This window comes from Polypterus senegalus, chromosome 9, assembly GCF_016835505.1.
Source record: "Polypterus senegalus isolate Bchr_013 chromosome 9, ASM1683550v1, whole genome shotgun sequence".
NCBI lineage: Eukaryota > Metazoa > Chordata > Cladistia > Polypteriformes > Polypteridae > Polypterus > Polypterus senegalus.
The window spans coordinates 15,115,552-15,138,105 of NC_053162.1; the positions used below are offsets into that span (position 1 = coordinate 15,115,552).

The 22,554-nt window shown below is 41.5% G+C and overlaps 1 protein-coding gene across 1 annotated transcript in view; it reads right to left on the bottom strand.

Annotated features, from left to right (window-relative positions):
- The window catches only part of LOC120535123 (multiple epidermal growth factor-like domains protein 9), a 434,998-nt gene extending 413,632 nt beyond the window's left edge, over positions 1-21,366 (bottom strand). Inside the window, exon 1 of the mRNA XM_039762720.1 lies at positions 20,727-21,366. Within this exon, the coding sequence (XP_039618654.1) occupies positions 20,727-21,243 (517 nt within the window). The 5' untranslated portion in view covers positions 21,244-21,366. The remainder of the gene's footprint in view (positions 1-20,726) is intronic.
- Positions 21,367-22,554: the final 1,188 nt, after the last annotated feature.

Consider the following 22,554-nt stretch of genomic DNA (forward strand, 5'->3'; position numbering starts at 1 on the left):
CTTTCTGAGAACTTTTATCCAAGCCCTACGATGGCTCCTAAACGTGCTGCTTTTTCTAAGCCTTCTGACAATAAAACTAAGCGCCGGAGGAAGATGCTTACTATCCAGGAGAAGGTGAAACTCTTGGATATGATTAAAGATGGCAATACCCCACAAAAGCCTCCTCACGTATATGAAAAGACAGCGCCAGCAACTGCCTATCAAGATGTTCTTCAGCCGCGCACCCAGACACCCACTGCCTACTCCTAGTACTCCTTCACTGAAGACAACAACGCACCTGCTGAAGATACTGCACCATCTCTGAAGACTCTCCTACTGAGGTCATGCCTTCATAGGTTAGTGGTTGTGTGCAATTAAATGTACAGTACAATAATCTACTAGATAAAAGCATTCGGGATTGCCCTTCCATCCCGTGAGTGCAAAGCGTAACGGTATTCCGCTTATCACAGACTTACTACTTGAGGCTTGAGGTACGAAGCGACGCGATGTGAGCAGAGTTCTGGTGCTCTCATCGTTCCCTTGCTTTTGTGCGCGATGCACTGGAAAAATAAAGAAAATGATGTCTCTGGAAATAATTAATGTTGGTGGAGTACAAATGCCTCACCGCGTAGTAAATATCAGGGGAGATGGTGCTTGCTTATTCTCATCTATAGCTTATTTAGTGCATGAAACTCCGTCTTTAGCGGTACAGATTCGGGCTGACATTGTACGACTTTGGACAGGCACTTGAGGGGATAAAAAAAAACTTAGGTTTTCGGGAGATGTTATGAATGGGCACTTTGATGTTCTCATTCCCTACACTTACATGCCTGATGTACACATGGAGCGCACAAAAATCGAGGATAAAAGTCGGTCGCCTTAAAAGGCGGGTGAGCCTAGTAATAATATGATATTTGTAACGTCTAATATGTCTCATTTTCTCTTATTTTGTCTAATATATTGGGTAATACGAGTGTAATGGTGACTAAAGGGTGTTATTTCATGTCTAGAGGGCTCTAATAATGTTAAAAAACATATTTAGAAGGTCGTAAACAGGTTTTCTATACTCTGTGAAAATATTCGATTTATAAATAAAGAATCCTACTTCGCGAAAATTCATTTATCACGGTAGAGTCTGGAACGAATTAACCGTGATAAACGAGGGTTCACTGTATTCCTATCAGGACTGTTCAATTTACCTAAAGGTCTTTACTTATTTATTTTGCGCATTATTTATGCATTATTATTATCAATTTTTAATTTGTTTTTCTATACATGTAACTACTTCTTTAAAATCTTGTAAAGCAATTTGAGCTATATCCTTCATATGAAAATGTGCTATAGAAATAAATGTTGTTGTTTACAGTGTGAGAAGACAATTGAGGCACCCAGAGGGTAACCTAACGAAAAACACAGGGAGAAAATGGAAACTCCATACCAACAGTGACTAAGGTGCAAAGTTCAAACCCAGTTCCCTGGAGGGGTAAGGCAGCATTAACCACTGTGCTACCATTTGTTTACTTAAAACGTGCAAGACACCATGCTGCTTTCTCTCTGCTAGTGGAACTGGCATTTGTTTTTGTCCTGTTATTTAAATTACAAAAAACAGTCTGCACTTACCCTCTATAGATGTAAGGGTGTAAGATCACAAAAAAAATTGTAAGATAGATTGAATTGGAGGTTAAGTGGTATAAGACGAAATATGTGATGTGTAACCACACTGAATAAAACAATAACATACAGACAGGTACACTGGACAATGAATATTTTGCTTCCTGAACACTGCTAGGTGTATCTTATGAAGTTTGGTTACTGATCTCAAAAATCACCACTTTGAAATAAAACGTTACATGACTCGAAAATCAATCATCTACTTTTACGATTTCCTCTCATATTATAAATATACATGCAATGCTCTCCATAATTCTGGCGACAAAAACACATTTTATTGTTTATTTATCCCTCTGCTCCACAGTTTAAAATTACAATTCAAAAGAATTCAGACATCGTGATTAACTGCATACTTATATTTAAGGGGATTTGCATACATTTTAGTTGACCCCATGTGGAAACTACAAAACTTTTTCTACATGATCCCTCCATTTCAGGGCACCATAGCATTTGGCACAGAGGAATGGCAGGTCTATTAAAGTCGTCATATTTAGTACTTTTGTCGCATATCTGCTTGAAGTCCGAGATTCACGGAATATCACCAGGTGCTGAGGGTCTTCTCTGGTGATGCTCCACGAAGCCTCTAAGGCAGCCATCTTCAGCTCATGCATGTTTCAGGAGCTTGTCCCCTTAAGTTTTCTCCTGCTTGAGTGGATTTAAATTCAGTGACTGGCTTGGCCAATCAAGAATTTTTCATTTTTTTAGCTTGATAAATTTTGCTTTGATAAACTCCTGTGTTGCTTTAGCAGTACATTTGGATCATCACCTTGTTGGAGGATGAATCGCTGTCCAATGAGTTGGGAGGTATTTACTAGGACTTGAGCAGATCAGATGTTTCTCTACACCTTTGAATTAATTTTGCCACTGCCATCAGCAGTTCCATCATCAATGAGGAGAAGTGCACCAGGACCGGTGGTAGCATCCATGCCCAAGCCACAACACCCCCAGCACCATGTTTAACAGAAGAGATGGTCTGCGTTGGATCTTGGGCAGTTCCTTTTCATCCTCACACTTTGCGATTACTGAGCTCACCAGTGTGTTCTTTCTTCATGATATTCCAGACAGTTGATTTGTTATCCTCAGATTTTCCTTCTGTCTCTAATGGGTTTATCCTTTTCACACTCATAATGGCTTCTTTGGCTCATATTGGCACAGTTCCTGTCCTCATATTGAACAATAGCAACTACAGACACCAAAGGGTAGAAGCAAGCCAGGGTGTCTTATGAAGCCATGAAACACACCTGAGGAATTACAAACACACATGATGCCAATTGTAATAAACATTATGGTGCCCTGAAATGTGGGGACCATACATAAAAAGCCACGGATTACAAGTGACATTAAGGGCCTTTTGAACCAGAAGAAAAGGGCTTTTAATGGCTGTGATCAGCATGAGCTCAAGCGTGTGCAGAAGGAACTCCGAGTCCAGCTCAGGGTGGCGAAGGAGCAGTACAGGAGAAAGCTGGAGCAGAAGTTGCAGAATAACAGCTTGAAGGAAGTGTGGGATGAGGTGAAGATCATCACTGGCTGCAGCTCGAAGCGGGGTGCCACCATCGAGAGAGACATGGAGACAGCAAACCAAATGAACAACTTCTTTAACAGGTTTGATCACCCTAACCCACTCTCACCTCGGGGTACTGCACCCTCCACCCATCCTTCTGCTGATACCAGCATAGGAGGGAGTTTCCCCCAACCCACAATTACAGCAGCACAGATAAGCAGAGAGCTGAGGAGACTTCATGCCAGCAAAGCAGCGGGTCCAGATGGTGCATCGTGCGTTGGAACTGGGGAGTCCTCTACAGCGCACCTTCAACCTGAGCTTGGAACAGGGGAGAGTCCAGAGGCTTTGGAAAACATCTTGTATCACCCCAGTCCCAAAGGTGTCACATCCTAGTGAGCTGAACGACTTCCGGCCTGTCGCTCTGACATTACATGTGATGAAGACCATGGAACGGCTGCTGCTTCACCACCTGAGGCCACAGGTCCGCCACGCCCTCGACCCTCTGCAGTTCGCATATCAGGAGAAGGTGGAAGCAGAGGATGCCATCATCTATATGCTACACCGATCCCTCTCCCACCTGGACAGAGGCAGTAGTGCTGTAAGAATTATGTTTTTGGACTTCTCTAGCGCCTTCAACACCATCCAACCTCTGCTCTCCAGGGACAAGCTGACTGAGATGGGAGTAGACTCATATCCAGTAGCATCGATCGTGGACTATCTTACAGACAGACCTCAGTATGTGCGTCTCGGGAACTGCAGGTCTGACATTGTGGTCAGCAGCACAGGAGCGCCGCAGGGGGCTGGACTTTCTCCGATCCTGCTCAGCCAACATACATCAGACTTCCAATACGACTCGGAGTCCTGCCACGTGCAAAAGTTTGCTGACCACCCTGCTATCGTGGGCTGCATCAGGAGTGGACAGGAGCAGAAGTATAGGAACCTAATCATGGACTTTGTTAAATGGTGCAACTCAAACCACCTACACCTGAACACCAGCAAAACCAAGGAACTGGTGGTGGATTTTAGGAGGCCGAGGCCCTTCATGGACCCCGTGATTACTAGAGGTGACTGTGCAGACCTATAAATACCTGGGAGTGCAGCTGGATGATAAACTGGACTGGACTGCCAATACTGATGCTCTGTGTAAGAGAGGACAGAGCCGACTATACATCCTTAGAAGACTGGCGTCCTTCAACATCTGCAATAAGATGCTGCAGATGTTCTATCAGACGGTTGTGGCCAGCGCCCTCTTCTACGCGGTGGTGTGCTGGGGAGGCAGCATAAAGAAGAGGGACGCCTCAAGCCTGGACAAACTGGTGAGGAAGGCAGGCTCTATTGTAGGCACGGAGCTGGACAGTTTGACATCTGTGGCAGAGCGACGGGCGCTGAGCAGACTCCGGTCAATCATGGAGAATCCACTGCATCCACTGAACAGGATCATCTCCAGACAGAGGAGCAGCTTCAGAGACAGACTGCTGTCACCGTCCTGCTCCACTGACAGACTGAGGAGATCGTTCCACCGCCACACTATGCGACTCTTCAATTCAACCCTTAAACATTAACATTATACAAAGTTATTGTCTGTTATACCTGCATTTTTATCACTCTTTAATTTTCTATTGTTCTTTATCAGTATGCTGCTACTGGAGTATGTGAATTTCCCCTTGGGATTAATAAAGTATTTATCTATCTATCTAAAAAGCGTTGTCATTTCTACATGGCGTTACCACAACGTATGCAAAACCCCTTAAATTAAAGTCAGCAATGTGCACTTTAATCACAAGTCTAAATTGTTTGATTTGTAATTTTAAACTGCGTAGCAAAGCGGTAAACCAAGGAAAAATGCGTTTGTCCCAAACATTATGGAGGGCACTGTAAACAGCACAACAACTACAACTAAAACATTTGTGAGGTTCTAAAGGTAGCAGCACTGCTGCTATTAATGTAGCTCAGATATCCCAATCCTGTTGTTTCATTTGGGAATGGGACAGCCGTGCTGTGCTGAAGAGTCTCATTACATTAAAAAGAACTGGACACTCCATAAGCACTTGGCTCCCAGGAAGTGGTTGTGGCACATCAACCAATTGTCAACCCAACAAAGTTATTTTTTACCAGTTCTTCGTACAGAACTTGAATTGATAAAGAAGTTTGTGATAGCAATGAAAAAGGAAGGTGGAGGACTATGACATTCAAGACAGATGTTTCCATAAATAACTGGTGCCGAGATTTAAAAAAAAAAAAAGGTAATTTTTGTTGGTCCACAAATCAGAAACATCATCAGTTACAAGCAGCTTAGAGATCTGCTAGTGGGACTGGAAGAAATCGCATGGAAGGCAGTCAAGGAAGTTGCTGAGAATATTCTTGGCAACTACAGAGCACCAAACTACATCCAGCTGGTTGACAACATGCTTCAAGCATACAAAACATTGAAGTGCAACATGTTGGGTAAAGTTTTGCTTTCTACATTCATTACATTTACTTATTTGGCTGACATCTTTATCCTACACAACATCTCTATCCTTCTATATAAAAGCGGTCGGGTGTCCTTCCGTCCCGTGAGTGCTACGCAGGCGCAGAGTTTCACATACGCCCCGTCCATTTTGCAATGCGATGGGATTTATAATTTCGTTTTTCCAGGTAAAAGATCATTTTCTACTCCAGACTGTGCGATATCTTCTTCTTCTTTCTTACTATATAAAAGCGGTTGGGATTGTCCTTCCGTGAGTGGAAAGCGTAGCGGTATTCCGCTTATCACAGACTTACTACTTGCAGCTTGCGGTACGAAGCGACATGACGTGAGCAGAGTTCTGGTGCTCCCATCGTTCCCTTGCTTTTCTGCGCGATGCGCTGGAAAAATAGACAAAATTATGTCTCTGGAAATAATTAAATGTTGATGGAGTACAAATGCCTCACCGCATAGTAAATATCAGGGGTGTTCAAAAGGGCGACCTCAATATAGAAAAAAAGTTTAAAATTTCATCACAAAAATAACAGAAACTGCGAGTATTAAAGTAATTCCGCTCAAATGCAATATAACCAAATTAATGAGTTTGTATAAAATATCAAATTGATCTACATATCAAATTGCCTTAAGAAGTGGTCAACTTAAAAGTCGGTCGCCTTAAAAGGCGGGTCAGCCTAGTATACAGTATATATAAAATCCAACATCTGGCTGACTGTATGTATGTCTGTCTGCTTTTCACGAGAGAACTACTTAATGTGTTTAGATCTGGCTTTTTTTCTTTAATTTGCTTGAACATTCCGGTTCATTTTGCGACTTCTCGCATTGCGCGAAGTATCATAGTTCGGTTGCAGGAGCGATAGATTTGTGCACATCTGAGAGAAAAGCAGTGGACTGAAAGGAAGGGAAGGGGCGGGGCCTTCTCACGCACACGCCAGATTCAGTGTGTGTACCTTACCACCGTTTAGCTAGCGAACGAGAGAACTATAATAATATAATTTGCTTGAACATTCCGGTTGATTATGCAACTTCTCTCATCACGCTAAGTATCATAATTCGCTTGCAGGAGCAATTTAATCGCGCAAATCTAAGGCAGAGGCTGTGGACCGAAAGGAGGGGCAAGCGTGATGTCAGGAGTAGGGAGCTGGGTGGCACTCACACGGCAGGCTCCTTTGGAACTAATTGTACCTCTGGCCATGTTTTGGATTGTGTGTCTTGCCACCGCAAAGCTGGCGATACTGGTTTGTTTATTGATTTTTAAAGTTTGTCCTATTTCACTACTACCCAGGTGGAGCCACAGGGGCCAGCTAATTTATGGTTCCATTTCTTTTTGGTTTTCCTATTGGAACGCAGGCAGGTCTAGCGACTTGCTCAGGGTCACACAGTGTCAGTAGAGGAATTTGAACCCACAGCCTCAGGGTCTGAAGACAATACCGCCTGGCATTCACACTTGGACCCCTTCCCTGCGGCTCATTATGTAACATCAGAAAATCAGTATCAGGGCAAGAGAAATCCATCAGTACTGGCCAGCTATTGTCGGACACTGAAGTGAGAAGTATAAGAGAAGCAGCAAAACATTTTTGGCTCAACTGCATTAATTCAATGTGTCAACTCCATTAAGTGATTAAGCACACTAAATTCAATAATTGTTTTTTTGCAAATTCCAACGTGATACAACAAATCTGAAATTCTATTTCTGTTCAGCATGAAATATGCCTATCATGATCTCCAAATCTTTTTCAATCAGCAAAACCTCTGAAAAAAAATGTATTGACCAGTATACATTTTTTTAATCCACCCCATTTCCAAAACTTTCTTATTCAAATTTGGCATTGCAGGGAGCCAGGGCCTAACCATGCTGCCAAAACCAACTCTGGATATGGTACCAGTCTGTGCCAGGATAAACCCTATGTTCTTGTGACCCCAAACTTGGATTAAACTCCTTGGGGGGGGAAATGCAAAAATAGACATGCAAAGTCAATGCAAAGTGATCATTTCCGTAACGCCATTTTTCACAGGTAATGTCGGTTGTTTATCACCTTGTGTCTGACGCTGCCAGGGCAGGCCCTGAAACCTTGCACACCTGAATTGGATTAAGTGGGTTTGTAAATAAATGTTTAATATTACATACTGTCACGCGGGTGCGTATGGGAGACAGTTCAAGGGCTTTGGTGATGGTAATTAACCGCCAGACCAAGGGACTATAGCTGTATACTATTTCCCTTCTCTCCTCCATCCTCTGCAGAACGGAAAATTGACAGCTACACCATCTTTGACATCACTTCCCTGTGTATCCACCTGGACCCTCACCTTCCTGCCACTTGAACTCGTAACCCAGAAATCGGCCATCTTTGTTCAGTTCTGTCATGAACTTGCATCTGTGAAGACATTTCCGCAATTGCGAAGTGTTCTTCTTTTGCTTTAAGCCTTTCAAGGTGGCGCCCCAACTCTCTCGTTGTTTGTGTCCTATTTTACAATACATACACCGTACATTTACTGCATTGAGGATTCACCGTGATGCAGTGATTAGTGTCGCTCCCTAATGCATGCAGTAGCTGGGGTTACAGTAACTATCGGCCGGCACAATGACTCCCCACTGCCTTAAACAAAATAAACAGGTTAAAAAAAAAGAATAAAATGAAATAGTTACAAAACAGCCAGGATCAGTATGTATACCTCAATACGAAAAGGTTTCATTTTCAGGTTAAATGAGAAGTAAAAGCCCATATGGCTTCTCCCCTGTGTTAAGTGTTTATGTCAACACAATCGATAAATAATATATCAATTCATTTGTCTTACTGTTGAATTTAAAAAGTGCCCATATGAGGAGTACAATAAGAACAAGTGTCATTTTATGGCTCATTAACTTTCAGAGAAGTTTACATCTTCTGCTGTAATAAACAACTCCAGCGCTCAGCACAACACTTGAGCTGTAACACAGATGTGCCAAGAACAACAGGCTGGAAGAACAGTTTTATTTGGTGTTAAAAACACACAGTGCTGTCCAATAAAGAGGCGCTTTGAGGCACTGAAAGAATTCCTCGGCAAGCCTGACGGGCGGCTTCACAATACCAGAGCTTGTTCGGTGCTTGGAGAGAGCAGGCTACTGACCTGGCGTTTCCCTTCCCTAGGATGAATGCCTCACAAGCCTGACAAATCCTGAATTTGTAATGGTCTTAGCTCCTAATCCCAGGTTGCTCCTGACAAAAGCCACCCAAGCCAGTATGTTAGGCTATTAGTGAATATTTCAATGACAGCTTTAGAGAAAACATCTTTTACTGTGATTTGAAATAAAATGTGCACTGCCTATCAAATGGATACGGGTAACTTCACCAGTGAAAACACTGGGAATATTTAGCAGATGATTCAGGTAATAAATTTTCACATGACACGGACATTTCTCCTTAATTTCCTCGTCTGTTCCACAGTTTAAAATTACAACATTTCAGACTTGTGATTAAAGTGCAAATTGCAGACTTTCATCTATGGGAATTTGCACACATTTCAGTCACACAACACTTTTAATTCCAGCCAAATTTCAGGGCACCATAATGCTTGGCACATAGTGATGGCAGGTCTATTAAAGCCGTCATATTCAGTACATTTGTTGCATGTGCCTTGCATGTAATGAGTGAAGTCTGCAATTCATAGACATCACCAGGAGCCGAGGGTCTTCTCTGGTGGTCCTCTGCCAAACCTCTAATGCAGCCATCTTCAGCTCCTGCTTGTTTCAGTGGCTTCACCCCTTACGCTTTCTCTTTGGTATATGGAAGTTCTGCTCAGTTGGATTTAAATTGGGTGACTGGCTTAGACATTCCAGAATTTTGCATTTTTTAGCTTTGATAAACTCCTGTGTTGCTTCAGCAGTATGTTTGGATCGTTATTTTATGCTGTCCACGGTGTGTAGAAGCATTTACTAGAACTTGAGCACATCAGTGGTTTCCATACACCTCAGAATTCAATGTGAATGATAAGTCATCGCAGGCGCTGTGCATTAGTCAGATGATAGTTGAGAAATCAGTGTAAGCTTGAAAGAGGAGGCAGCTATATTCATAAAAATATTAACTATAAAATATTAATTTGCAGTAAGCAGTGTGTCACGCTGTCAAGAGAGCTGATAAAGAAGAACAACCACCGGAGATGCAGAATTCACTGTTCAAAACGCCCAAATCAACAAGTCTGCTCAACGACGCCAGTAGATGCACAGATGACGCTGCACAAGCTCCACTTTTTCCGACTGCACGTCTAAACAAATAACTAAAGAAATAGAACATTACTGTGTAATTGGAATTTCCATGACAAAATAGCCGCAGCGTTATAACACGTCTTAGATCAATAGGCAACAATGCTTACCTAAACTGTTGGCTGTTGTTATGTCATATAGTGATGTAACAATTGTCATAAAGGCAGAAAGATATCATGGCAGACAGAAGCACTTCTCAAACAAGCGGAGCCCAGAAGCTCTGGTAGTCTACATGTGTCTGTCTGTCTGTCCTCACTTAAGCAGAGCTCACTACAATGTGTAAATTATTAAGCTTCGGTGACCTTGTGCTCCTGATTGGATAACAGCAATTTTAGCTTTTTTACCTTCTCTCAGCATTAAGTCTTTTGTTTGGTATCTTTTGCTATCTCCCTGAAACCTCGGCATCTGTTTAAAAACACACGGACTGGAGAAATTGGGGCTTTGCGTTTTAGGAAGAAGCCCTATGGATATAGCCTTTGCAGTGCAAGATTTTGCTGTTATTCACTACACCCTTTTTAGTGGGTTACCCCCAGATGTGCCTTCTCGTTTGAGCATCATGTCTGGCCCGACAAGACTAGCCAGTCTATTTTCACACAGGGCTACTTTAGAATCACCAATTAACTTGACACACACATCTTGGGAACATAGGAGGAAAATAAGATTACCTAAAGGAAATCCATGCACACACAGAGAGAACATGAAAACTCCAAACGCAAAGGGATTGCTAGCTATTAAACAGTATAGTACAATAGAGTAGAGTAGAGAACTATTAAAAAATGTGCTTGGAAAGCACCCTGGGATGACGTTTACCACAAAAGATTATACTTATACTTGAAATAAATGGTGACTGTTTCCACAGTACTGACTGCTACATAAAATATTTTTCTTTATAGATTGATTGATTAGCCGTATTATTTGTCCTGTGACTGCGGTGGGTTGGCACCCTGCCCAGGATTGGTTCCTGCCTTGTGCCCTGTGTTGGCTGGGATTGGCTCCAGCAGACCCCGTGACCCTTTTCGGATTCAGTGGGTTAGGAAATGGATGGATGAATTTGTCCTGTGAGACTATATCCTTTGTTTTTTAGGACTCTGCTGCTGTATGCATCTGAATTTCACCATTGGATTAATAATATTTATCTATCCTAATCTATTCTAAAACCAGTTTTGCCAAATTCTAGATGTTGGATTAAAACCCAATCAATGTTTACACAGATTTTTCTGGGTTAGCATCAACTACCCCCATAACCTCCCCCCCCACAACAACCAGTATTCTGAAATAGTTTATATTTTCAAAGGAAGCTGCAAAAATTGCATCAAGCTTTCCTTACTAACTTAATTTTAGGTGACAATCAGACTGAAAGTGAACACTGCTTAAAGACGTGGCTTTCTGAAACAGCAGAATCCACTGCCTTCAAGCTTTTCAAATGGCCTGAATGCCGGCCATTTTAAAGTAACGTGACTGTCCTGGCCATTAGCATTAATTCCATTATTGTAATGTACGCAGGATTTAAATGGAGTGTGTGAGTGTGTGTGCCTGATCTACAGATATAATGTGACATACCTAATTTGGACAGATTACATGAAGAATTTTAATTAAAAGAGTGATAGCAAATCTCTGCAAAACAAATGTGTCAGTCTTTAAACCTAGTAGTGTTGTAACTACCTAAAAAAAAAAACTAAGGGAACACTTAATCATCTCAGGCTAACGCCAAGTCAGTTAAGCTTCAGGGATATCAGTCTGTCCAGTTAGGTAGCAGATGTGACTGTGAATCAACTACACCTGCTTTGATGCAAATGAAAGTGACAACAGGTGGACTGGAGGGACAACAGCAAGACAACCCACAAAAAGGGAATGGTTTTGCAGGTCGTGGCCACAGACATTTACTCTCTCCTTATCCTTCTTGACCAATTCTTCTCTGGTGTTGCATTTCGCTAGTGTCCTTGTCACGAGACGGTACCTGCAGCCGATTCAGGTTACAAAAGGTAGCCGAGCTCCTCCAGGATGGCACTTCCACATGTGTTGTCACAAGAAGGTTTGCTGGATCTCCCGGCACAATCCCAAGAGCGCGAAGGAGATACCAGGGGATGGGCCATTACAGGAGGACACCCAAATTAGAGTAAAGATGTAGGACGTACGCAAAGAATTGCTGTCAAAGAGGGGAGATATAACAGTGGATAGAAGGCGAACAAGGCATCTCGAAATGCCAGGGTCTAAGAAGCAAGCATTATGAGAATGTGCAAAAGGACAGGGAGCACCGGTCAAGGGAGGATCAGACACATGAGGATAACAAGGAAAGGCACCGAGGGTAAATGTAGAGAAGAAGTTATCAAATAATTTTAAATGTATTCTATTACCAGCCTTTGAATGTATTCTATTACCAGCCTTTGATAGAAAACTGAAGACACTGTCAAAAAAGACCTCCAGAGGTGCTCCCTGGGGATTAAATTAACCTTGTGCTGAAGGAGAAAGGCGACACAGCACAGCAGATTCAAAGCACAATTCTGATTGTCAGAATGACACTATACCTGTTCCACCAGCACCTCTATAAAGGAGCAATATGTCTGATTTTGCTTAAAATGAGGTTAAATCACACTCTGCAAAGCAACTGCAGCAGCAGCACTGTCAGATGGCTGGTTCCTTAATTCCCTTTTTAATCCTTTCTGGTGTTAAGCAAATATTTCTAAAGTTTGTGTGTCTTTCTTTTTATAAAGTTCAAAATACACAATTAGCGCGACAAAAACAAAAAAAAAACAAAACACACTTTTCATGAAAATATCCTAATTTATACAAGTCTACCTCCCAAACAGCACTACTGTGTCAAGATGAGTATTCTGTGTCAAACACATGCATCGGGGGGCATCTTCAAGGTTCTAATCAGGGACAGCAGACAATGGGGCGACACAGTTAGCGACTTCTTCTCATTTTTCACACAAGCCTGAGGATGACAGCAAAGAGCTTTAACATCACTTCCGCTACGGACCTGGAAGAAGACAGTCTGAGACTCAAGGTTCATTTCCAAACTGGGACTGGTGGCAACAAACCATGTGCCACAGAAGTGTCTTACTAAAACTTACAATCGGATCACAATGGTCCTCGAGATTATTTCATCCATCTATCACCCAACCCGCTATATCCTAACTGCAGGGTCATGGGGGTCTGCTGGAGCCAATCCCAAGTAACACAGTGCGCAAGGCAGGAAACAAACCCCGGGCAGGGCGCCAGCCCACCGCAGGTCGCGCACACACACACACACACACACTAGGGACAATTTAGAATTGCCAATGCACCTAACCTGCATGTCTTTGGACTGTGGGAGGAAACCCACGCAGACACGGGGAGACCATGCAAACTCCACGCAGGGAGGACCCGGGAAACGAACCTGAGTCTACTAACTGGGAGGCAACAGCGCAACTCACTGTGCCACCATGCCGCCTCAAAATTATTTCACTTTTGTTGTTTTGCAACCTCCATAAAACAGTACTAAAATCTTGGATACCAACACTTTGTGTCCTTTGAATTCCTCTCAGTAGAAAAGGGAAAAACAACAAATTATATCCCAGATGTACAGAATTTCCAGATTTTGGAGATGAACAGCATACACACCAGTCATGTCCAACCATTATACAGATACACTAAATTTTTGTGGCTAATTTGTTCATTCGCATTTCACATACAGTATTCACACTAATTTGCCCTAAACTACTGAACTGGGACAAATAAGGGCATAGATAAAAAGCATCATGAATGCCAAAATTTAAATTGTGTTTAAAAGGTCTATTTATATGTGTTTTCTAAAGTAACATCTGCTATTTTAAAACAACTGAACACACATACTGTATTTTATTGTTCCACTTGGTTTAAGGTGACACAATGACACTCTGGTGTCCTGGGCTTCAAATGTCATACCCAGTTGCTATTCACGTGCAGTCTGCACATGCACCTTGTACCTGTACTGATCCATATGATGACTCCAACCATCATATGAAGGGAGGCGGCCCCCTTTATATGCACCCGGATGTGCTCCTGGTGCTTCCCGGCAATCTTCCAGTGGCACTCCCCAATGTGGCAGAAGTGCTGGCTGCGTACTCCGGGTGTCCCTGTTTGTCTTCCCCCTGGCAATTCTGGATGTGGCCGAAGTGCCGAGGTCCAGGGCTCCATGGGGACCACGGGCCCCTACAGGGTAGAGCTTCAAAGCTCTGTACACGTGGCCCCCAAAGGAACCAGGGTGGTCGCCCCCATGTGGTCTGAGGTGGACGTAAGCCCTCTTCCAGTCTTCCTGGGTGTCCCAGCCGGGTCGCCACCCCAGTCATCTCCGACAATATATATATATATTGTGGACTATGGCCGGCCGTTCACCCCGGCCAATACCCCCACGCTGCTAGATGGAGTCCTTCCAGCAGCATGGAGGTGCCCCGAATTCCAGCAGGCCATCATGGATATTGGAGTTTTCCTTCACAGTCCTGCTGGATACCTTGGGGGCCGCAAGGGGATGCTGCAGGGAGGCTCAGAGACTTGTATTTGCCTTATACCCCGGATGTACGTCCTGATCACAGGGACAGAGGAAATGACGTACTTCCGGGATGAAAAAGAAGTTTTTATCTGACCCAGAAGTATTGCCAATCACATGGACTGAGAGAAGTGAAACATTTCTGGGTCAAGGACTATAAAGGACCATGGGAAATCCCAGACAAACGAGCTGAGCTGGGTGGCAGGGTGGCAACGCGAGAGAGAGGAGGATTATTGTTATTGTGTTTATTATTTATGAGAATTGTGGAGGGTGCTTTGTGCACATTATTATTATAAAATAAATAATTATTGGACTTTTACCTGGTGTCTGACGTCTAGTCCGAGGGTTCAAGGGAGCAATAGCGCCCCCAATCTTGTCACAATGTGTGTGTGTATTAAATATATATTATATATATATATATATATATATATATATATATATGCATATACACACACACACACATACATACATATACACACACACACACAAACTAGCCATTCACCATGAAACTGGACAGTGAGGAGGGCCCCACCCAGCTCTCCACTCTTGACGTTACTCTTCCCCCTCCCCTTGTCCCGCAGCCTCTGTCTCAGATTCATGTAAATATATTGCTCCTGCACGCGAACTAGGATTCTTAGCACAATGACAGAAGTTTCAAAATCAACTGGAATGTTAAAGTAAATTATAGAAAAAAAAAAGATCTAAAACCATTAAGTAGTTCTCTCGTTCGCTAACTAAGCGGACTTAAGGTTACACTTCGAGGCAGACGTGTGAGTGAGGAGGGCCCCGCCCCCTCCCTGCAGCCCGATGAGTCTCTCTGAGATTTGTGCTAATAAATCGGTACCGCAAGTGAACTATGATTCTTAGCATAATGAGAAAGTCGGAAAATCAACGGAATGTTCAAGCAGATTATAAAAAAAAAAAAAATCTAAATCCGTTAAGTCGTTCTCTTGTGAAAAGACATACAAATGGGTCTAAAAAACTAGAAGAAGTTTCATTCTTGGACCATGAAATTTTTAAAACCGTTTCTTAGCAAGCACCTATGGGTCAAGACCAAGTCCTAAGTCCTCATGGTTCAGGAGATTTCGTAATGAGTGAGTCAGTGGTATTTGGCTTTATATATATATATTAGTAAAATACCCGCGCTTCGCAGCGGTGAAATACTGCCTGAATATTTTTATTAAGAAAAAGGTAAACATTTTTAGACTGAGGGAAAATACATAAAAAATTATTTGTTAAGGATCTCTCTGTATATCACGTTGTCAGTTCGGCCCTCCGGTTGTAATATGACCAAGCTGTGCGCGGAACTTACTCTTGAGCATGCAACGTACAGTTGGCCATGAGAAAAGCAATCCTGCCTCAAATCAATGCCAACCTTTTGTAGTGTTTGTCCCTGAGACTTATTAATTGTCATTGCAAAGCAGAGCCTTACTGGAAATTGAACGCGTTTGAATTGAAATGGGAGATTAGATGGTATAACAGGGATGCGAGGAATAAAAACTGTGTCACCTGAGGCACTGCCAGTAAAAATATTTGCTTCAACTACGTTGTTTTGTAGAGATGTGACCTGAAGTATATTTTTATATATATATATATATATATATATATATATATATATATAGATAGATAGATAGCTAGATAGATAGCTAGATAGATAGATAGATAGATAGATAGCTAGATAGATAGATAGATAGATAGATAGATACTTTATTAATCCCAATATATATAAGATACATTACAGCATTTTATCTTTACTTAGCTGTAGAAAGTATTACTTATGAATATGTTATCAATAATGTTCAGTTTACTAAGTGTGTAGGTATTCACTTATTACTGCATAAGGTAATCAAATTATACTTTGGTTGATTGCATTTTTCATGTAATTTTAACATTAATTAAATTGCGGTTTTGGAAACAAAGAAAAACATGCTTTTCTGATGTAGGGTGAGAGATGTGTATCCAAAATGTTTCATAAATTGGTTTCTAGAGCTCCACAAAACCCATGGCATTTGAAAAAGAAACCAATTTACTAAAAGTCTTTAGCTTTCTTTCTAACTGCACAAAGGTGTGGGGATTCCTCTGAAGGTGTTGTCAACAAAAGGGGTGGTTCAAAAATATCACACTTTATGCAAATATGAAATAGTCAAATTCGTAACTAATCTAAATGTATAAGGAAAGTTTTCAGGATTAGAAAAGAATTCATTTTGAGTAAGATTAACAATAATTGAGAGAGTAACAACCACAGTCCTTGAGACAGATTATGTGCTTCTGTTGAAAAAAATAATCTGATTGCTTTGTTCCAACATAAATTAACTGTGCTAGTGTGGCATCTAATAAATTTAAATCAATGCAGCTAGAAAAAGGTATCTAATGCCAGAAAACAATTGATTTAAGTTAAAGGAACTTAAATTAGATAAATAAATCAAACATCCTCAATAGTTCATTTACTTTGAATTACTTCTGTATATGCCATCAGACATTCTTTTTGTTCAAATTATTTACATTTAGATGAAATGGAGCAACCCTGCTGGCACCCCAACACTTCTAACTGTTTCAGATGTCCTTCCTGTCATCTGCCGGTGACTGTAAATTTGCCAATATACACACATAAGCACAGTCTACAGGTATGTATATTTCTCTCTGAACACATCCATCGATCAATAAATAATACTGCTTCATTCATTTTGATAACTGTGGCAGCACAACACCAGTCACGCCAATAAAACATTTTCCTGGGGATTCTAAAATGGGGTAAACGGTGTCATTGAGCAGGGGGCGCCTGTCTATCACAGACCACCTGCTCTAGTTTCTGCTTTGGGCCTGACCCTGTAACAATCTGCTTCAGGCCCCCACAATCCTAATACCGGATTAATCAAATTTGGACAAAGGGTGGATGGGCCAATAGACAATAATGGTGATTTCCCCCTCAAGCTCAAATCATACTGGCACTCTAACCTGGTTTGTATTTCAGTGTAGTGAGAAAGCCTTTAAAATTTACTGCTGTTAGATTGAAGTGATTAAAGCTATATATTAAAAAAGGAAAAAAATCAATAATGTGTGTATTTTTAATTTGCAAACCACTTAATGACTTCTATAGGCATCGTGAACAATCACAAAGAAGGTGTCTGGCTTTATCCAACACGTATCTAATGAGAGTTGCTCTTCAACAAAAGCTAAAAGCAAAGCCTTGTTAAAATTTTAGCTTTTAAACATTACAACACAAAATAAATACATCTGTTGCTCTCTATATCCGTGTTCAAAATCCATTCTCAGACCTACTACATCCAATGTAAGGGCTGCAAAGCCCATGCTAGACACAAGGTAGAAGCCAAGGCAGGACTTCAGCCCATTTGAAAGGGCAAATTCAGAGTTTTGCAGCTCAGGTAAAGAATGTGAATTTTTGGGATTTGGACAAACATGTACACAAGGAGGTTATGCAGACCCCGCACAGATATCAAAGTCACCCTCATATCAACTGCATCGTCATGCTGCCCGCAAAAAACAATAAATAGGGAAAATAATGATGTATGCCTCACTCTCTCGATCAGTGTATGGAAGAGTCCTTTACCAGCGAAATGCGCTGACAAATTCCCAAACAAATTCAGAAAAACACTGCACTAAAAATCAGATGTGAGCATCAGTAGGCTTTGTGCCCTAGAAATTTAGTTACTCAAACTATTTTGTAACATTTCTTTATTTACCGCTCTGATGCTGATCTTTCTGATCATAAAACAGGTCATTATGATATCAATTGACGATCAGAATTCATAATTAACTGCAGAATTACGCTATTTGAGGGTTCCTCTTGTGTACCTCTTGCACGATTTGCCTCAAAACTGGCTTAAGATTCAGGTTTGGTATTTTTCTGTCCTGCCAGAAACACACACAAACACACACCCATCATCGAGATATCCACATTTTCGGTATCAGGGAACCGCAAAACATCGAGATACACCGAAAAACGTTGATCAAAATTTTTGACGAATCTAAAGTTTTCGCCCCCTCCAGATAATAAGTTATGGTGTGGGAGGGTGCAAAGCAAAAATCCTGCTTTCTTTCGTCACTCAATAAGAAGATGCACTATACTGACAAGACTAGCTCCTCGGACGGAGAACTCTCTCAGTTTTTTGAGAGTAGGGGCCTAACAACAACAACAACAACATTTATTTAAATAGCACATTTTCATACAAAAAAATGTAGCTCAAAGTGCTTTACATAATGAAGAATAGAAAAATAAGAGACACAGTAAGAAAATAAAATAAGTCAACATTAATTAACATAGAATAAGAGTAAGGTCCAATGGCCAGGGGGGACAGAAAAAACAAAAAAAAAATGACGGCTGGAGAAAAAAAACAAAAACTGGTCATTGCTTTCTATTTTAGATCACAGCAAAAAGAAAAAAAATTTGTTTTGATTATTTGATGTTATTGTTATTTTTATATATCTTTGGGCACTAAATCAAAAAAAAATGAAAAAACATTGTTCTCCATTGCATACCATTTTTTCCAGAAAACACTTTTTAGATGTCAGTTATGTTTTTTATTGATTTTGCACCATCATGAACTAAACATCAGTATTTCAAATGAATGCTAATTTTATGAATTTAATATTCTCTAATATTAAAATCTATGTTTAAGCAAAACAGCTATTTTTTTTTTTAATAAGGTCAAAATATAGCCAGGGCAAATGCAAAATTCCCAGGTTTTCTCTGCTAGTGGGTCAGCGGTGTCAAGAATTTCCATTGGGTTCAGAAAGACTGACCAGCTACAAAAAAAGCTACGTGAAATCCAGAATAACAAAAAGTGCTGCTGTCGCCACTTCATGTTAGGCTTGGTTTAAAGAAGAAGTTGGTCAAAGCCTACAGTATCAAACTATGGATTATGTTTTATGCATTTCAGCAAAAGGTTTCTGAGGTGGTCCAAGGATAAATTGAAAGAGGGCAGATATTAGAAAACGGATTTCAGAAGCAGAATTTGATGCTGTGATGAATGATTTGGAACAAAAGACTTTGGTTTCATTCAAAAGATGTAATTTCTAGCTTTAAACAATTAAAGATACACATTAAAAAGAAATTGTTACAAATTTGTTAGTTACATTAAAAGAACTGATTACAACATGAGTCTCAAAGTTCACTTTTTGGATGCACATTTGGAGTTTTTCCTGGAAAATCTTGGAGTGGTGATTGAAGAGAAGGGTGAAAGATTCGATCAGGATATCAAGGACATGGAAAGATGGTTGAAATGTCAGTATGATGGATGATTCATAGGGACGCAACAGAACAATTGTACAAACGATAAGCCAGCAAATGAAAAAAGTAAGAAGTGACAAACACTAGAGATGTTACACGTACAATCCCTGGATAGTGGGAGAGTCCATCACAAGATGAAAACACACACATATACACTTCAGGGGCCAATTTAGCATCACCAGTCCACCTAACTTGCATGTCTTTGACCTGAAACGTGAATGCCCAGAGGAAACCCATACAGACCCGGGGAGAACATGCGAACTCCACTTGGGGAGAACACGGAAACCCTTGTCTCCTTATTGCAAAGCAAAGGTGCTACCACTGCACTACCATACCTCTCCGTAAAGGCATTAAAAAACTGTATTGATTAAATATCTTCCTGTTATATTGATTTAGAACAATATTGTATGCATGAATAGATTGTGTCATTTGTTACATTTTAATTACATTTTTTATGTGATATGATGGATGCGCTCTAATCCTATTTTAACTGTGTTCATGAATGCAAATAAAAATAACGATTCACAATTAGAACGATTTTAATTAATTTAATTGCGTTAGTACCAGTAGGATGAAGCCGACAAGTCTCCCACCTAACTGAAGTCTCTTTACTTACACTTAACAGGCTTGATCTGTTAAAAAAAAATACCTAGGACTACGTGAACGTGAATTTGAAATACGCAACGGATGTTTTTACAACACAACACCTTATAAAACAGACAAAGGCAACACAAATCACAGCAGTCCGCCTTTGGTCTTCCTCACCAGCAAAGTCAAGGGTTCGGAAGTCGTGCCACATGCAGCAAGGCAAAAGAGGGGAGGGGCTACACCTTACTGCATGGCTGTCACTGAGGCCAAACTTCGGATATGCAAAGCATCTCTAAATAACAGCACATTAGTATTACGATGAGGTCTGCAACTGGAACCTACACACTTGAAACGATCTTAAGGATTCGCGCCATTTGTTGGCAAGCTGGATTCCGATATTTTGTGCAGTAGATTATCACACCGACATATTGCACTGGTCACAAATTTTCAACTGAGTTATGAATGAATGAATGAATGAAAGATCGTCATGAACGATACTATAAACCATTCTCGGAAGCGGAGACTCACCTGGTATTTCGGGCTCCGCTGGCACGGGTAAGACAGATGTGGCGCTCGCACGCGAGGTGACAGCAGGTGTGACAGTCGTTCGATTCAAAGGTGCTGTTTCGCTTCCCACACTCGTTTCCTGTAATCCCATGGTTGTGAAAGTAGTCGCCGCGGTCGTTTGATTTACAAGCGGCGGATGAAGCGACGCTGTCGATGTTGTCGTGAGCGCGGGGCTGTGCGGCGTGTTGGATCCCACCGCCAAGGTAGCCGTGCTGGCGGCGGGCGTAGTGAGCAGAGGGGCGCGTAGCCTCGGAACACTCCCTTCGGGTAAACTGTTTCCAACTGTGGTGCTAAAGGTGTCCCCGGACGCCGCTGTCAGCACGCTACGTTCAGTCCCTGTGGCAGTTGCAGTGCTAGCATGAGCAAATAAAGGTCCTCCTCCAGTTATTTCAGGACACAGAAACACAGCTAGCTCCAGAAACGGGACAATTAACATCATTTTAGGTCCGTTCTTCATACTCTGGTTGGACCTTTCCATGCACCAGGTACGGTCGCCGTGACAAGTGCAAACACTGCCCCCCTCCCCTCCCCGGCCCTCTTTCGTTAAAATAGCGCTCCCAATTAGGACCACTCTGTTCTTTTAAAGGCGCCTCGCTCCAAATGACAGGCAAGCAGGCAACCCCTTCACAGCGTAGCCTTCCCGGCTCTCAAGGCAACGAATTACGATGATTGATAAGAAGGCGAGCCAATGCTAGAAGGATTGGGCGTGGCACAAAGGCGAGTAGACCACACCTCCCGGCCAATGAGATTCCGCTAGGGCGGGGGTTCGTACAAAGACAGACTAGGTTGTTATGGTCGTCAAGAAGCGCGAGTCTATTGTGTGTTGCGCTGCCCACGGCTATTGTCATTCACACACTCACTGGACACAAGCGCGCGCCCGGACAAAGGCTTAACCCTAAATGTGCTCGATTCAAAGGGCATTGATTACTAGAAGCTACTAAGTCCGAGTAAATCTCTGTAAATAATCTAGCTATTAATTTTTAACATGCTATCCCCATTACATATTCGTGGGAATTAGCCATATTCGGGTTTTGTTAGATGCAGTTTATCGTGTATTTAAACTGTCTTATTAGTTTTATCTGAACAATTGAGAGCTTTAACACGAGGCTGCGTTGTGAGTGGTGCTATAAAAACTGGACTCAGTGTGAGACCTTAATATTGAACAGCTATTGAAATAATTTTGAGCTTTGAATTAGAGCATCAGCAAAAAAAGCGAATGTCTGCCCAGATAACATCTGCACATTGAGAGTCTCTATAAGGTGTTTTCTGCTTGTTTTGTTACAAGCATTGAACTCTGTTTTGACATAACAGCAATCCATACTGTCAGAAAGGTGTATTTTAATAGACGGACAGCGCCAAAATGGCATAATCTTAAATACCCTGCACAAAAAATGCATATTGTACCCTACTGATTGTCGTCTATGGTGGCCGGGCACAAAAATATGGATATTCCTACATCATTAGAAAAAAAAATCCGTCATCCTTATTTAAGCACATTTATACAGTTCCAGATTAAAAAACAAACCTTTCGTCGTTTGTTCATTATGAAAACTAAAAATTAATTACAAACAAATAATTATAATAATAAAACCAAACGGACTTCTTGTTTATTTGTCGACAAAGCATCTGATTACATTCAGTTTTATCCTCCACGAGGGGCTCTAAGACCATTGAAGTGCTGCCGGACCCTGCCACCTAGCGGCACTGAAACGAAATGCTGGTGTGCCCACATTTAACTGAAACCGTTGGTCTGGTCATCAATACAATTTAATACTAAAAGAGTTCTTAA